The sequence below is a fragment of the Strix aluco genome, chromosome 3, assembly GCF_031877795.1.
Source record: "Strix aluco isolate bStrAlu1 chromosome 3, bStrAlu1.hap1, whole genome shotgun sequence".
Taxonomy (NCBI): Eukaryota; Metazoa; Chordata; class Aves; order Strigiformes; family Strigidae; genus Strix; species Strix aluco.
Genome location: NC_133933.1, coordinates 83,526,012 through 83,544,931, shown reverse-complemented (window position 1 = coordinate 83,544,931; position 18,920 = coordinate 83,526,012). Strand labels below are relative to the sequence as shown.

At 37.6% G+C, this 18,920-nt stretch overlaps 1 protein-coding gene across 7 annotated transcripts in view; it reads right to left on the bottom strand.

Moving 5' to 3' along the window:
* Nucleotides 1-459: 459 nt before the first annotated feature.
* HACE1 (HECT domain and ankyrin repeat containing E3 ubiquitin protein ligase 1) overlaps nucleotides 460-18,920 on the bottom strand; it is a 56,810-nt gene continuing 38,349 nt past the window's right edge. For 6 of the 7 annotated variants that reach the window (XM_074819443.1, XM_074819444.1, XM_074819442.1 and 3 more), the window contains 6 exons: nucleotides 13,612-13,808; nucleotides 8,704-8,835; nucleotides 7,884-7,982; nucleotides 7,526-7,596; nucleotides 1,781-1,894; nucleotides 460-1,377 (listed from right to left, as the gene is read on the bottom strand). In XM_074819443.1, the coding sequence (XP_074675544.1) occupies nucleotides 1,275-1,377; nucleotides 1,781-1,894; nucleotides 7,526-7,596; nucleotides 7,884-7,982; nucleotides 8,704-8,835; nucleotides 13,612-13,808 (716 nt within the window). In that variant the 3' untranslated portion in view covers nucleotides 460-1,274. The remainder of the gene's footprint in view (nucleotides 1,378-1,780; nucleotides 1,895-7,525; nucleotides 7,597-7,883; nucleotides 7,983-8,703; nucleotides 8,836-13,611; nucleotides 13,809-18,920) is intronic. The other variant, XM_074819447.1, reaches the window with a different exon arrangement.

Sequence of the window (18,920 nt, the reverse complement as noted above, 5' to 3'; positions counted from 1 at the left end):
ATGACCAGATTAATTATTAAAAACAAAAAAAAACCCACCCCAAACAAACGCACAAACAAAACCAAGAAAACACACCTAGCCTGAACCAAAACAATAATGTAGACCTACTCTAGGGTTCCTAAAAAGCAGTCATGCAAATGTACCATCTACCCCAACATGTACAGCTACTTATCAAAAATACATGCCAATGAGGCATTGCTTCGTATTTTTCATATTAGTTGAGTAATATATTCTAATTTTATATAAATTTTGACATGAGATTCTAATTATTGTAGTCTTGCCAGTTAACCTCAATAAGCTCAGGTCCCTTGTGCATTTGCTTATGTCCATCCATACACTTTGACAATGCCTTCTCAAATGCTGCTTCCATGACAATTTAAATTATAGTAAGATGAATAAAATTCTGGGGAAAAAAAGAATAAACCACCCACAAAGACACATAAACTTGTCACATTCAGATTCTGGTAAAAATATTAAAATTTAATAATACCTTTTGAACATACAGTTATGTCAAGGAAAGAGTAAAGGCATTCAAACAAATGGATATAGATCTTAAATAATACTTACAAATTCTAAACTGCAAGTTGACTATAAAGTCACAAATACTTTAAATATTTAGTAGAATATAGTGTAAATTCTAATATAAATTAGATATTAACTTCATCTGTTATTTCTTCCAGTGATAACAGTCTAATCTTTACATATTATATACATTAAAATACTAAAAAGTTATAAAATTTTATTTCTGTTACTATGCAAAGAAATGGAAAATACATCAGATCTGTCTTACTGTACAATATCCAAATTGAACTTTCTATAGTGTTCTCTGCAAAAATAAATGGCACTTTCACATGCAACAAGGCATAAAGTACAAGTCTGTCCATTAGCAGTATGCCATCTGAGTGCAAAGTAAACTAAAACACAAATGTCATTCAACCATATAGTTGAAAGTCAAAAGTAAACTGTGGAAAGTGATTCTGACAAACTTTCTGATTCAGACTGAAGTAATAATGAAAAGCATCTAAACTGATTTCCATACAGATCTGTCATTTTTAAAAATTAAAACACAGCATATTGAGAAGTTTGTCATGACAGTATCAAAGCTACTTTGACAACATATAATGGAGGAAAAATTGATGATCCTGTATGAATTCTGAAGCCCAGCCCTGCCAATGGGCTGCAGCATCTCAGCTACTTTTCTATTGACAGTTTCCAAAATTACTTCTGCCACTTGGAAGTGCACATCAGTAGTCAGATGAGTTTTCTAGACTGTGTTATGCCATTGTGTAACCATAGCTTCCGCAGTGCAATGCCACAAGAAGCCTGTCCTTAAGGATTTCTTTACTTGGGTATTCAGGTAACTTGAGCATGTTGATACTGAAAAGAAAAGAATAAAGCCACATCACAGCTCAGCAAGAAAACCAACAGTAAAGTTTTCTGATTGAAAACCCTGGAGATGTCACATTTATGAAAGAAAACAAACCTGTGCTGTATTACAGTACCACTGAGCACTCGAATATATTGCAGGAAATTATGGGAGTTTTTTCACTTCAGTAAATTGTAATACAATAATTTAACTTGAGTATTCCCTTATTGATCCCACTGCCTTTAGTTAAGCAAAATGAAGTAGTAAGCAATGCGCAAACATAACATAACATCAGTGAATACTCTACAAACTGTCTACACTTTTTTTTGGCCTTTTAGTGAAACCATTCAAAATAACTGTACTTTTGACTGCGACGAACGTGAAAAGATATTTCAATGAGACTAGTTAACATACCATGTGCTTGATGTTGGTAAAAGATTTGCAGTATACGGCACAGCAGCAATTGTAAAATTTTGCAAACCACTGCCACCCATTATATGGGCAAAGCCACCATGAGGCACCCTGGAACTGAGAAAATTCACAGAAATTAGACCATTACAAGAATGTTATAAGCCAAAAAAATATAATATTTACACTGCAAATGTCTGTTACTGCTACATGTGACCAGTTACTAATACTTTTATTGAGCTTTTCCCTTTCTTACCCATAACAAAATTCTCATTGTCTAAATGTTTTTAATTACAATATTGAATAACACATTTGTCCATTTACATTAGACATCAAATTGTCTGAATGATATTTAAGAGAATTCTGTTTGAGAAGAAGTCTCATTTCTAAAACCAGATTTTATAACAGAATGTTATCTCAGTTTAGGCAAACATTTATGGTTATTTATGTTTACAGTTTAAGAAATACTGCATCATAGAAATTTTATTCTCTGATTACTATCCGTGGGACAACTGACCAGTGTCCTTGACATGTCTTTTCATTTACTATTTCAGACCACATATTTCAAGTAACTACAAAAACCATTACATCAGTCACACTATCACCCAGTGACAACCTACGGAAAAACCAGAACACACTGAAAAAAATCACTAGCATCTTCAGGAATGCATTCTCACTTATTCATATTACCCAATTTTTTTTCCTTTTACCAATGTATTGTTCAAGGATTACTCAAGGTGTAAACAGACAATAGCCCTGGAGTCTTCAGAGTCACTCCCTATATTTTTAAACTAACAGGGACAAATAGAATAAAATTCAAGTATTTTTAGAATATCAACTTAAGCTGGTATGCATTACAAGGTAACGCTGTTAGCATAGCCCTCACACCAAGAAAAAAAAAAATCAAGAAACTATAATGAAAGAATAAGGACTAAAAGAAGTTGAATGTGAGCCAGCAATGCATCTTTCCATCAAAGAAGGCCAGCAGCAACATCTTGTGCTGCATCAGGAAGGATGCCACCAGCAGGTTAAGGGAGGCGATCCTTTCCCTGTACTCAGAAACATCTGGAGTCCACCTCCAAGCTCCCCACTACAGGAGGGACAGGGACATACTGCAGCATGTTGAGCACAGGGCCACGAAGCTATTAAGGGACTGGAGCACGCGACACAGGAAGAGAGCAAGCTGGGACTGTTCAGCCTAGAGAAGACAAGGCTCAGGGGAATCTGATCAATGTATATAAATACCCAAATTGAGGAATAAATAAGATTGAGTACAAGTGTCAAGATGAAGCACCCAGTGTTCCCTAGGGACAGGACAGGAGGCAGTGGGCACAAACTGAAATCCAGGAAATTTCATTTAAACATGGGAAAAACTTTTTTACTGTGAGGTGGGCAAACACTGGAACAAGTTGCCCAGAGAAGCTGAGGGGTCTGCACCCCTAGAGACAGTCAAAACCTGACTGGACAAGACCTTGAGCATCCAGCTCTAACTGACCCTGCTCTGAACATGCGGTTGGACTAGACAATCTCCAGAGGTCCCTTCCAGCATCAGCTATTCTGCAATTTTGTAGCTAGCAACAAAAGAATCTGATAAAACAAAATAAACCTTCCATAAAATATATAACAGCTGTTAGAATTTTGGATTACGGGTACTTACATTAAAAACAATGCTCCCATATTCACAAAATCAAAATGACTGTAAAAACCAGGACTAAGAATGGAAAAAGAAAAATGAAGTAATGTTTCCACTCAGTAAAACTCTTGGCAGAAATGTGAAAGGGTTGCTACTGCCAAACGTTAAGGAGCTAGGACAGAGTTCGCAGTAATACATTTTAAACATACCTTTAATAGCTATAGTATCCAACACATAAATCCATATCAACTAGCTTCATGACAGCAACACTAGGCATATAGTTCTAGCACTGGCACATAAGGCAACTACTATGGACTTAAGTACTGATTATTTGCAGCATGCTATTTCTGACACGCAGACTTGTGCTCACAGCCACAGTTCAGAACAGTTGTAAAGATTTTACAGCAGTACTCTTTTATACCATGGTTTTGGCTCGCATTTCTAATACAGTGCTGACTCCTCTGCAGTGGTTTTTTTTTCCCCCTCCAATGAACCAAGAGAGCTTTCATGTTCAAATCAGCAATGAAACACAGACTTAACTGCTGAAAATTTCTCATTCAGTCCACTATTAGCTAAAATCTTTTACAATCTATCTTATTAAAATGTTTTTCATACAACAGGGCAAAATCATATAGTATGATCAGGACTTTGAACATTTAAAGTAACAGTTGGCTGCCAACTTATGCCTCCAAGAATGAGCTTTCTTTCCAAGCAAAACACTGCCAATATAGTAAAGAAAGCTTCCAAATATGTGCAAATAAGACCACAAGATCTTACCTCTTCTACTGCATATGCAAATAACCTTCAGCAAGAGCACCAATACAATTTCATAGCTTTGGAGACTTCAACGCTATTAAAATGTTTAAGTTCACATCTGAATCCTAGCGTTTCTACCTATTTTTCCACTTAGATTTTGCATAAATTTACTTGAAATTAAAACAGTGCAGGAGAGATACTTCAAGCCAGTTTCCTTATGTTTTGTTTTACTTTTAAAAGTAGTCTATGTATCTACCACATTTATCAAATATGCTGAATTTCCCTTAAAACAGCATATAGCTTATTACTCATCAGAAACTAGTCTCCTAAATTAAACAGTAATCCTGATACCTGCAGAATATCAATAAAGTAGAATATATCATGATAAACTGCCATTTCCTTCCAACTCTTAAGTAAAAACCTGATAAAAAGTTGTCAACGGATAATTAACAATAATTTAGCCAAATACCACTATAAACACCAAACAGATCAAGAAGGGAGGAAAAAAAAAGTAAAAGCATGTGGAACTGGCAATACCAACTCAAGCAGCTGTCAGCAGAGAAAGAGAAGGTGGTGCATAAGTAAATTTTCAGATCCTCAACATGAGGCACAAGAATATTTAGGATTTTTTCCTGAGTATGCTAAGGCTTTCAAACATCAGAATCTCCTATTCAAACACTGCTCACGACAATTACTTCACTGTTAAAAGATGTCTCAAAATTGGTATTAATGATCAATGCAATGGTATCTCCATTGAAAGTACCAAAGCAAGACATCATTTACATTGAAGAGAAAAAGGTGTAAGAATAAGGGAAGAAGATAAAAGACAAAGTTTAAGAAATACTTAGAGATGTCAGAGAAACACCAAAGACATAATTATAAATATAATTGTTTTATTTAATTCGCTAAATTAATTTCATAGTCTTTGATTGGAAAGAAAGAATAATACCACTTCACACACACACCCCAAAAAAAACCCCCTCAAGTGAATATGCAAAAAAGATTACAGGGAAATGTAAAAAGCAATGAAAATTTTCAATGCAGCCTTGACAGCCAGTACATACAGAAACAAATTCTTCACTAAGGAAATGTGATGCCAGAAAAAGATCATAGTTTGAAATCAGGTATACTTTTAAAGTAAAATTTTACTTAAGATACTGGCCTGTTCTAGACTAACTGCTGTTTTAGCTCACAGACAACTCAGTATCTAAATCTTTCATGCCCAGAAACTAGGACTGTCTGGGGATTTATTTGCAAAAGTGCCAACTGTATACCACTATAAGAGGTACAAGGTTAAGTTTTTATGGAAAAATAAAATATACCTATTACATTTCAATCACTGAAGAAAACACACAATGCGTTCCTACTAGCTGATACAGGAAAGAACCCTAAGCAATCTGTTTTTAAATTCCAGCCCAGACTTCTTAGAAGGCATACCAAAAACTTCTTTCCTATTAACAAGAAATGGATAAGAACAAGTTGGGTGGGAGTGTTGATCTGCTCGAGGGTAGGGAGGCTCTGCAGAGAGACCTGGACAGGCTGGAGCGATGGGCTAAGGCCAACTGGATGAGCTTCAATAAGGCCAAATGCTGGGTGCTGCACTTTGGCCACAACAACCCCCAGCAGCGCTACAGGCTTGGGGAGGAGTGGCTGGAGAGCTGCCAGTCAGAGAGGGACCTGGGGGTGTTGATTGACAGCCGGCTGAACATGAGCCAGCAGTGTGCCCAGGTGGCCAAGAAGGCCAATGGCATCCTGGCCTGTATCAGAAATAGTGTGGCCAGCAGGGACAGGGAAGTGATCTTACCCCTGTACTCAGCACTGGTGACGCCACACCTCGATTACTGTGTTCAGTTTTGGGCCCCTCACTACAAAAAGGACATTGAATTACTCGAGCGTGTCCAAAGAAGGGCAACGAAGCTGGTGAAGGGTCTGGAGCACATGTCGTACGAGGAGCGGCTGAGGGAACTGGGGTTGTTTAGTCTGGAGAAGAGGAGGCTGAGGGGAGACCTCATCGCCCTCTACAACTACCTGAAAGGAGGTTGCAGAGAGCTGGGGATGAGTCTCTTTAACCAAGTAATAAGTGATAGGACAAGAGGTAATGGCCTCAAGTTGTGCCACGGAAGGTTTAGACTGGATATTAGGAAGTATTTCTTTACAGAACGGGTTGTTAGGCGTTGGAATGGGCTGCCCAGGGAGGTGGTGGAGTCCCCATCCCTGGAGGTGTTCAAGAAGCGGGCTGACATAGCGCTGAGGGATATGGTCTAGTTGGGAACTGTCAGTGCTAGGTTAACGGTTGGACTAGATGATCTTCAAGGTCTTTTTCAACCTAGATGATTCTGTGATTCTGTGAAGACAGCATATGATTTGTGACCAAAATGAAAAAGACAAAAGAAAAGATCAATGTGCACAGAACTAGCTTAAGTTGTCTGTGATCCCTAAAAACAATGCAATTAATAATAAATCATGTGTAACTAATAGGATTTGAAGACCATGCCATTTGATGATATATCCACGACTATGAAATTCCTTGGTATAAAAGACAAGTTTTGATGATCTTAATTTGTACTTTACCATTACTTAACCACAAAACTTATAAACAAAAGGTCAACTTCACTACTAATCCTAAAATATGAAGGGAACATCAAATTAAGAAGGTGTGATCTCTATCTGCCACCAGAAAAAGTCATGGATTACACAGCTCAGATGCTACATGTCTGTCTATGGATCCACTTTGCAAAAATGTCTGTATACACAAACCTGGCAATTCACCCAGCTCACAGGGGCATTTATTGCTCAAAACCTTCCCCCACGTTTCCATAAAGGCAAAGTGGCTTTCCCTGAAGAACAACTAGAATTTAAGACAGAAATCCTATATAAAGCAAACACAGTCTTGCATAAAGTTACATCTTCACTTGATCTTGACACACCACGTTAAATGTTAAATGCAACTCAGCTTTAGGGGAATGATGTTCTGTTTACACTGACTGAAGTGATACCTAGTTATCTCATATATTAAAGCCTGTATCGATTACTGGAGAAGCCAAGAGCCACATAAATATGCAACGGGAAGAAGAATATAAAACGCAGTTAAATTCACTACCGTCTTGTTAAAAATTGCCTGGGACAGCAACCAAGGTCTCTTGCAAAATAGTCAAGTAAAATAAATACGTAATCAATCATTTTGCTGGCAATACAGTCAGCAAAAGTCTTAACACCTACTTTGTCCACTTTGATCAACATATAGAACACCAAAGTATGCAAAACAATTTCTAGTTGGGTGATGTTGTATGGTAATCTGAAGTCTCTGGACTTATTTCAGAGTATACAGACAATATATTTGTTGCTACAGAAGAGTTTCTCACCTGCCAGTAACGAACTGCAGTAGTAATACTCTCTCTTCCTGAGTTAGTTCTTCCACAACATCCCAGAACCACTAAATGAAAAATAAGTTAGTTTGTATTTTCTATTAAATACTTGCAGTACTTGAAAAGATAATGGTAAAACAATAGATGGAATATTTGTGTGTTTGTTAAATTATAGAAATTTTCATATGAAATTCATACATAACTAAATCACTTAATGTAGGAATATAGTATAAAAAAACCTCCACAAATTTCAGCCAAAATAAACTTCCATAAACACACAGAGAAAATTACAACAACAAAAGCATCTTTTTTGGATTAAAATGCAATACTCTATATTATTAAAACAAAAATTTACCTGAATAACTTGGTCTCCTCTCTCATAGCCACTGGTGTATTCTGTATTTTTTAACCAATCATTCACATCAATTTCTGGCATACCAGACAACAAAAGCTCCTGAAGAAGCAGCACACAGATTGTGATTAGTCTTCCTGACTAACCATTAATTTCAAGTGTTTATGCTGCTTTAAAAAGTAATGCTTTAAGAAGTATAAAAATTACAGTGCTTTTTCTCTTTAGTTGCAACCTTACGGAACCTACAGCTAAACTTTAATACAGGAAGATTCTTGAATTCAAGTAACTTCATGTGATCTGTTTCGTTTAAGTACACAGTACCAAGAGATAGAAACTATTGCCAAAGAACCTAAAAGAAAAAAGCTCCGAGTTTTGGCATGACTTGAGACAAAACTTGAGATGTGTTGGTTACAGAAGATCAAACCACCACAAAAACTTATTGGAATTTGATTCTGTGACTCAGAAAAAGCAAAGACAATAGACAGCATCTCCTTACTTTTAAAGGACTTCTGTCCCCTTAAAGAAAATATGAAAAGGCTTAAAGGTCACATCATCCCTATTCCATTTAGAAATTACAATTTAAGCCATTTATCACTGGCACATGAAGTTATCACATTCCAGGAAGACAGTCATTCTAAGTAATTAGGATAAGCAGGAATACACATATTGAGATCCTCACTGATAGATGCCCAGAAAACAGAACCAAAGTGAAAGATAGAAAATGTTTATTTTGTGGGTACCGAGCCTTACTTCTACATCATTACACTACTGATGAAGTATGCTGAACAAAGTATTTTTAAAAAATATAGGCATTTCTGCTTACCAGTTCATATTCATCAAAAAGCTGGATCAAAGATGGTGGAATGAACATATGGAAGCCTTGTAAAAAGGCATTTATCTGAGGCTGAATGGCTCTTGTCATTCTAAGCTCTGTGACAAGCTGGACATACTCAGCCTGCAATGCAGAAAACGACATTAAGATATGTGACAGCAAAAATACATAGTGCTCATGCAAACTCACACACACACAAATGCAGTCCTCAATACATTACAAATCTCATTTACTGTAAGATGTTAAAGAGTCCCCATGCACTTTTCACACACAGAAGCAACCCAAAATAATTCAGAGGACCCCTCAGAGTTCAGAGCCCCTTCTGCTCTTCCCCGTTCCTTTCTTCCATTCCTTCCAAAGACAATTCCCAGACAGAAGTGTTTAAATCACAACACAAACGAGCCAAAAAACAGGGACTAAGATAAAGGAAGTGAATAAAACTTAGTTCATCGTGACTGCATCTAATACAACCACCATTGTGATCATCTAAGGACATAAACAAGGCAATGTTTGCAAAGAAAAATATTCCATTAGGGAAACTGATATAACTCAGGAAAAAGGGTAAACTTCTGAAGGAATATTTGTGAGTCAAAAAGCTTTCTTGCTTTCCCCCATCTCTGTAAGTCTAAGAGAATATACACTTACATATGAAAGCTTTGTCGTCTTAAGAACAATTTCAGTTTCTTTAAGAAAGTCCTGAAAATCTCCTCAGTTTTTAAAAATGAAAAAAAACAGGAAAGCATTTATACCATAACCATGTGAATGGACAATATCATAGTTCACATGCTTTAGAGATTATGGGGCTGTCCCCTTTAAAAGATGCCAGTAAGAAAGGCAATCCACCAGAACTTTGCTTTTGTTGAAAACACAAAAGCCTAGGAGGCAGTTAATGGAGGAAGGTTTTTAGAATGAGACAGTCAGAAGTGCCTACATTAAAGCTGTATAAACACATCTCATCTACTCTCACAAAACTATGCAAATCTAATAAAGTTTCTTTACTCAAGAAAAGAGATTTCTACCTAAGAACAAGATTATTTAAGGTACTCAGTTTCAAAGCAGTGCTTTGACTTCCTAATAATGATTTTTAATAATGAAATCATGAAACATATCTCCCAATTAAACTAATCTCAACTATCACCATCCTTCAATACAATAATCTAACAAAAATACTACCTTGATTTTTAATTTTTAAAAAATTAACATAAACTTTTAGGTTCTGAACCTGCACAAAAACAACCAAGCACCCTTTCTTTCCTCCCCTTCAGAAAAACAAAATGAAGTATGAAACATTTCAAAACAGAAGAATATTTTTCAAAGGCAGTTCCTTACATTCACAGAAATATAGAGGGGTTGTCATTTGGTCTGCAGTTGGAAAATTTTTAAATGCATTACCACCATTTTATTAGAGTGAGAAGACAATTAATCTGTGTAGTGCTCTGAAGAAGAGGTACATTACCTAATCATATCTTGAACTGCAGAGCTGTTGCCAAAAATCTAGTTTCAATCTAGTAATCTCCCTAGGTCGCTTCTACTGTCAGTGGAACTGAAGACACCTCCCTTCTCTAAGGAATTAGAGGGGTAGCCGAAGGAGATTAACTGCACTAGATGAAAGTCAGCCTCTGCGAATACATCTTATGAGCTCCAAGAAGAAAATCACAAACTTTAACAATATCAGGATTAGATGTATTGTTAATACTGGTCTTCAGTAATCAGAACTACTTGTTTTACATCTCTTAAATTGCTATTACATAAATTAGCCTATTCAGAAAACAGTGTTTTAGAAAGAAAAATTCACGATCTTATTTTTTAAAAAATCCATTAGAAAAAATATGACAAACTTATTTTCTGCATTACAAAAATATTTATACTGAACACTTTCATTAAGAGAAAGTAGTTGCTGTGCTTTAGGTGTAACAAGAAATGTTTTAAATAGACTGGAAAAGCCAAGCATCCTGACTATCAGCACTGGCACATGCTGAAAGACCTGTACCTCAGAATTTACATAACATGTCAGTAAACAAAAAAAACCTAGTCAATTTGTTTTTCTCTCTGCTCACTTCATTTACATTTTATTCCCTCTCAGAAGCCTTAGAAGCACATTACAAAACAGAAATATCTATGGAATTTCAGACCTACATATGCATTCCTACACAGTACATAAAAGGTACAACCCAGCCTTCTTTCAAGAGGGGAGATTTGATTGAACACACATGAGACAGGCATCACAAATATGATGACAAAGTCTAGTTTGGGTGAGGGGTTGTTCTGTATTTTCCTTTGAGGTAAATCAAGCAGAGATCATGCTTCCCCAATTTCACAACCCCATATACTGTAAGACAAGGATCAACGTTCGTTATGATGTTCAGATTCAGAGAGCAGCTCCATTCCAAAGCTGTTTGAAAAACAACATGTAATTTTTTACTGCCAAACAGCACAGCCAGCTCACAGACAGACAAGTCCTGGGAGGACAGAGAAAGCCATAGGATTGTGGAGATCTGCACCATTTTTTTAAAATAGCATATGGTCAAACTTTGCCTAACTCTAAATTTTATTTTTGTCCTAAAAAGTAAGCAGAAAGCTGCAAAAATATACAGAGCAAAGAACAAAGAGAAATGCACAGCATGGACACTGGACAAAGCCTGACTTTTCTCTTTGAAGTCTCTCCATGACCATGACAAAAGGCAGTTGAACCACTTCTATAACTGATACTTCCGTTGGCACTACATGGACACTCCAATCGCAAGACTGGAACATTTGCATGGTATGGTCCCACAACCATTCATCTACTACACAGTTGATGTAAAAAAAGAAAATTCCCTCCTTCAAAGAAAACAACTTTTTACAGAAAGCTATTACTACAGTTCCTCAGTGGGCCATTTACTCTCTTTTACCTTGGTTTTAAATAAGAGGGAAATAGACTGTTTGGGTGGTTTCTGTGCAGAGGCTTTTTGTTTTGTTTTTGGGATAGGGTTTTTTTGTGAGTTTTTGGTTTGTCCGGGTTTTTTTTAAAGAATAGAGATTCACTCCATTTCACACTAAGAAAATGCTATCCATTAAACAGGTAATCTGCTAGGGTGCATACATAGCAAACTCCTTTAGAAGCTGAAATTTCTTCTCCCAGAGGTATAGCAAATACACAGAGGTTTTTTTAAACAGTGATCTTCTATTCCTCAGGTAAAGGCAGAAAAGAGGATGTGTCTTGGAAGAAAAAAAAAAATATGGTTTATAAAGTAGACACTTTCCTGTTTAACCTGTTAGAACCGCTAAGCTAAAGCGTACTATGAAACCACATCACATTAAAGAAACTGGGAAAAATCCCCAAATGCCACTCAAGCACAGATCTACAATTTTCAACACCTTGGTTCACCACTGTCAAAATCAGTGAACAAGAGAGAATGCCATCTTACAGATGTTTGCTGACTTCACATTTTGCAGCTTCAAATTAAAAAAAAATCAATTAGTATTAACAGTTTCAAAGCTACCACAACAGTAATCCGTTTCTTACCACCTTTCAAATAAAAGCTACACAAACTCTTATCCCCTCTTGCCACAGCTGAGGAAGGCTGATGAGCTAGAATGGATGCATCTGTTCTACACATGATGTTCAATCACCCTTTTTAGTCTGTGCCCTGAGTCAGAAGTTAACAGAGCAATTTAAGCTACTAATGACTGAGGGTCTCCTCATATGGGCAAACTTCTAATTTCATGCTAATTGGTAACAGTTTTTACATAGTTGTTATGAAACCACAATTTATGTCAAGTACATCTGGTTTATATATGCAGAAGCTCAAACTGTCCAGAAACAAGAATCGACATCCTTGTTTTCTTCAACAGGTAAAAGAAATTAATCATCCACTGCCTTCACAATTAGACTTGTCTTACGATCTGTATTCTTTCATGAATGACTATTGCAGAAAACAGTTCAGAATCGGGCTAATAATATGTATTCCTGTTATTGGAATGACACTACCTTAGCGAAAATGAGGATTAAGCATAAAAGAATACAGTGTCAATTGCTCCAACACAAACTAAGATTTTGTTGGAACAAATGCTGACACCAACTGGCCATCTACCGATACAGCAGCTGTCTACACGACTGGTACAGGTGAATAGTGTACACAAAGCAAGTTAGGCTAGCTCAACACAAATGAAAATCAAAACACAAAGCAGACGTAAGGATCAAAAGAGTCAATGATACAAAAAATTGCAGGTCTAACCCATGACACTCCTGCAGTTACACAAAACTATCTAGTGGGTAACTGCAGAATTCAATTAGACTGATGTCTATCGATTTCTAGATGATTTTCAAAATCTGGCTGCATTTTTTCATATTTGTTTTTGAACTAATGCTGCAGAGAACTCAGGGACTTTCCAAGCTGTTACTACTAAAGTAAATTAAAATGGTAGATTATTTCCATACAGACTAAGTGACTTGCAAATGGCTGAAAAATCTTCCTGCAGCGTTTTTGTCAATCATCCATATGTTACTGTAGAACAATCCAGTGCCAGACTGCCCTAGCTGGCAGCACACTTTGCAACATTACCTACAATTTTACTTTTAGCAACTGCTACTGTTTTACCTTCCTAGTATATATACCCATGACTTAACATGACAAATATTTATAACTTCTAAAATAAACCGTCCATTTAAAGTTGATCCTATTTTCCTTCCAAAAGTTCTGTCAGAAAGAACAACCTCGAACCTGAATACTTATAGAAATAGTACTGTTTAAAATATCTGTTAACACGTTAAGCTAGAAAAAGGTTGAAGAGTGTTGGCAACTTTATTTTGTGTATTTCCTTTAAAACAGGTACACCATTTATGCTTCCAGTTATTCAGAAAGTCATTCCAATTGCTTTTCTTATACTCTCAACTTCTGAATAAACCTGTATACTCACCTTGTTTTCTTGTGTAACAAGTATACTGGCACCCCCTGGCTTCAGTGGCACTTCTTCCATTGCTCCAAACACATCAGTCTCAACAGAGAAGGTCAGCTCTAAACCCAGATCACTGATATCATTATCTAAAATCCACTGCAAGTTCTTTGCATACTCTGGATCAATAGATGCTACATCCTGATAATTTACAGGTATACCTAGAAAAAACAAAGAGACAAAACCCCTCAAGTAAATAGGATAAAGCAAAAAGGGTTCTACGCTTAATACATGGTAGAAGATTGCCCTCTAGAGAGAAACCAGAATAATGCAGTAATAGGAAAGGGAAAAAGGGATTTACCATTACTAACTACAGCAGAACTGTACTTACTACATTTTAAAAGTGTTAAAGAATCAAGTTTCCTCTGCATGTTTTTCTTCTCAGTTAAGCAAATGGCTTACCACTTGAGCAACAATTTCCACAATTTTACCTCACTAATGGATTTCAGTAAAAGCATCTAACCATACAGAACACACAATGTTAAACAAGTTTCCTAAAAAAATAAAAAAATCTTAGTTTTCTACGTAACTTTTAAAAACCTAAATATTGTATTTCTCTACACAATAATATCTTTTCCCCCAGAAAATTATTTAGAACTGGGGTGGAAGAGGGGGGGAAAAAGACAACTCTTCTGTACTTAGAGAACTTTTACTCCTCAGTTTTCTTCTTTTTAATCATGTTTTCTATGAGACCTACTTTACATTTGAAAGTCATTTAGAAGCATTAAGAGGAGAGTTGCTGGAAGTTTGACTTTTATCCAAGTATATAAACTGCCTATTTACAGCGCCTTCACAGACATGGCACTCAAACAAATTTGAGCGAATGTGCCCAGAATAAGGTGACCCTGAGCTTGCACTAGAGAGCTATGCACTATTGTCTTCACTACACAAGAAAGCAAACCCCAATTGCTTTAACTCTGTTATGATAGGTACTTTGATTTTACCAAGATAGATAAATATCTGGAAAAAGGGCAGGGGTAAGGGTGGTAGGAGATTTAGAGAAAAGCAAGTTATCGGGAAGTACTCTCTTTGCTTTACCGTTTTTTTGTGCACTGTGAAGTGTCACAAGGGTGCCCATTAATAGATGCCTCAGCATGCTATGGACTGCTGAAGCAGTACCCCAGAGAATAACACAAAATTCAAAGGTTAGCAGCAGGTGCAAACATGTAAGTGCAAAAACCGTTACAGTATCTCCTTGGAAGAGCTGACTAGTGCTGAAATGACGTGTACACAAGCTCTAAGGCACTGTTTTTCTAATAAAATCAAGAAACACTCCAGTTTAAGAGAGGGATAGATAAATTTACTAATGAATTTTCACTGTCATCTTAAAAAAAAGTCTAACAGCTGTCTAGCAGCTTCTAGAGGACTTTCACTTTGGCCAACTAGTAAGCATATGTGCATTTCACATATGAAATGTGGAAATAAGGATATCTCTGAGGAATATAAGCAAAACATGAGGGAAAAGGAGGAGATTGAAAACTAGGAATCAGAGACTCCTCTAGAGAAGAAACTGAACTGGAGCGTTATGATGAGACTATACTCATAGTGAAGCATGTTGTGAGCGAGACCAAAGCACAAAGCTCACTCATTTGCTTGACAGATATTTTACCAATCAATAGACTCAAGCCAGGCAGTTATAAAGGAACTCTATCAGATTTATCAGTACAAAATTTAAATCCTATGAAATAATATGTATCTTTCTCTTCCTATACCCTTAAGGCACCTGTAGTTTGAAAAGAATGAGAAATCTACCTTAGCATAATTGTTATAAACAGGTATTTCTGTGCAACACAGAACTTCAAAAAGATACTACAGGTAAGCTCTGAGACAAGTTCAGTAAGTATTTAAGGATTTAAGGCCTCCAGCTCAAAATAATTGACCCAGAAATTAATTTTCGCTTTTGTTTATGTCATTTCAAGGAACATTTTCTATTATACTAGGAAAGAGGGGAGTTAAGCTTAACAGCAGGTAGCACAGTTAAGAATTTATCTGCTAGGTGCATTTGTGGGTTGGAGATGGAAGTTTCCCTTTCCAAACAGAAAATTAATTGGCTCCTTAGAAAAAATACAAAGTACTACTGGACAACAGCACTAGAGAAACTATCTTCTCCTCCCATGTTTAAGTAGAAGGCAGACAGATAGGAAGTTTTGCGAAAAACAAACCTAAGAGGCCTTAGTAATTTCTGACTATATTTCTGCCTCAGCTCTACATCTGTAATAGAGTGCAGCCCTAATAAACATGAAGACCTATGGAATAATGTTTGATTTCACAGCACAAAAAAAAAATCATGCAAGCTACATATCTAACATCTTATACAGCTCATCAGTTGTGTGTTAGCTGGGTCATCACTTAAGTGAATGATCTTTCCTTGCCTACCAGATACTGTTGCAGAAGATCTCAATTCATCACAGGGAAAAAAGGTGATGCACCCACCTGAGTCTCAAAAAAGTAGCCACATTTGTTCATACAGGTTTCAGCTTCTAATTAAGGCACTTCCACGTCAAGTCTGTTGACTAAAGAGAAGAGCTCCTTTCAAAGAGGTTCACACTGTTCCTCAGATAGGAGGTCTTACCACACAACTGGTGGATTCAGTGCTACCAATAGGAAAGGCTACAGAAAACAAGGATCTCAGTGCAAGGTGAGAAACCACAGGAATAGAAACGGTCTCAGGCTTCAAAAGATTTCATACTCCATTACTTAAGGCCTGACAAGTAGCTGAAGGGAATCTCTATGTCTGTAACCTGGTAACGTTTATTTGGCATGAACAACTGTTAGCATAACCCATAGCTGAACCTGAAACAAAAATAAAACAAAAACCCCTCAGGAGCATCTGCTGCTATGCAACTCAGGTTCCTTAAGCAAGGAGAGAGGAGATGCACAAAGCTGAGGGAAAAGGCCTTGGAAAGGTTTAAATAAACCACCATGATTGCAGCAGAAAAAGCAACTACTTTGGGAAGTGAAGACATACTTTTCCCAGTTCTCTGTCTGTTAAGTAAGAAGAAGTGATAAAAACCTGTGAACCTTTTCAACTTAAAGAATGTGCACAAACCTCTAGAAAGTTCCAGGATACCTGTTCAACAGAATGACAAGACCTTATTAAGAGGGACTGGTAAGATCTCATTAAAAAAGACTACTCACTGCTGTTTGGTTTGCAATAGTTACTCTAGCAAAATGAAAAAAAGAAAAAGTAAACAAACAAAAAAAAGAGTAAACAATAGGTTATCTTGACAAAGATGACTGAGCCTGCACCATCAACAAACTATGACAGTGTTCCCTAAATGCTTTTAGGGAAGAGAAACAGTAAATCTGCAGTTGAGTTGATCTGTCCTGGAATCAGCTAACATCACAGGAAGACTGTACGTAGACAGAATAATTACAGAAAAACAGAACAAGATACAAACAATTCATGGAAAACCTTGCTAGGTCTTACAGTAAGGAGTGGTTCTTGAGAAGTAAAACTTCTGACATCAAGCCATCTTATACTTCCAAAGATCAAAGAATAGCACTTAAACACAAAGGAAATTCTGCATGCAGAGGCAAAGGAATTTATGTACTTAAAGGAGTAAGAGGAAGGCAAAGGTAATTTTACCCTTCCATCACACCTTCATTCAAGAGGAAAAGTTTTTCATGACAGTACAGAACAACTGCATCATGTTCAACAATCAAGAGGCACAAGGGTTCTCAAAGAAGCGAAGAGCCCTAGACCACAGTTACCACCAGCTAACAGGGTCTTTTCTCTATTAGTAAGGAAAGTTACATTTAAAGACTTCTGGCCACTCCTCTTGAATGTTACAGTAAGCATATGAATTGACTTTCCTTGAGAAGGAGACAGGATTGATCTGCATTAGTTCTGAAACACTGTTTCTACCCTGAGTGGGTAGACAGAGAAGTTTGCAACAGTATGGATTCACCTTGTTAAAACATTACACAACTGAAGAACTCCAAGCATAATAAAGAATGCCTGACAGACTTCACCAGCAAGGGCTCCAGCCACACCACCCAAAATGCAGAAGGCAAAGGTGGGGACTGGGAGTATGAAGAACCACCCACTGTAGGAGATCATCAGGTTCAAGACCATCTAACGAACCTGAAGGTGCACAAGTCCATGGGACCTGATGAGATGCATTCACAGGTCCTGAGGGAACTGGCAGATGAAGTAGCCAAGCCACTATCCATCATATTTGAGAAGTCGTGGTAGGACACTGAAGTTCCCAATGACTGGAAAAGGGGAAACATAATCCCCATTTTTAAAAAGAGAAAAAAGGAAGACCCGGGGAACTATAGATCAGTCAGTCTCACCTCTGTACCCAACAAGATCATGGAGTGGATCCTCCTGGATCCATGTGCTAGGTCACATGAAAAATAAGGAGGTGATTGGTGACAGCCACCATGGCTTCACTAAGGCCAAATCGTGCCTGATTAATTTGGTGGCTTTCTATGACAAGGTTACAGCATTGGTGGATAAGGGAAGAGCAACTGATATCATCTACCTGGACTTGTGCAAAGCATTTGACATTGTCCCACATGACACCCTTGTCTGTAAATTGGAGAGACATGGATTTGACAGATGGACCACTTGATTCATAAGGAACTGCCTGAATGGTCCCATGTTCAAAGTCCAAGTGGAGAGCAGTGACGAGTGGCGTTCCTCAGGGGTCGATGTTGGGACTGGTGCTATTTAACATCTTTGGTGGTGACATGGACAGTGGGATTGAGTGCACCCTCAGCAAGTTTGCCAGCGACACCAAGCTGTGTGGTGTGGTCGACAGGCTGGAGGGAAGGGATGCCATCCAGAGGGATCTGGACAGGCTGGAGAGGTGGGCCTGTGCAAACCTCATGAAGTTCAACAAGGCCAAGTGCAAGGTCCTGCACATGGGTCAGAGCAACCCCAAGCACAAATACAGGCTGGGAGATGAGTGGATTGACAGCAGCCCTGAAGAGAAGGACTTGGGAATAGTAGTGGATAAAAAACTGAGTATGAACCAGCAATGTGTGCTTGCAGCCCAGAAAACCAACTGTATCTTGGGCTGCATCAAGAGAAATGTGGCCAGCAGGTCGAGGGAGGTGATTCTCCCCCTCTACTCTGCTCTCATGAGATCCCACCCGGAGTCCTGTGTCCAGCTTTGGGGACCCCAACTTAACCTCCCTTGTGAGGACAGGCTGAGAGAGTTGGAGTTTTTCAGCCTGGAGAAGAGAAGGCTCGGGGGACACCTTATAGCAGTCTTCCAGTACTTAATAGGGACCTACAGGAAAGATGGGCAGGGAATCCTTAT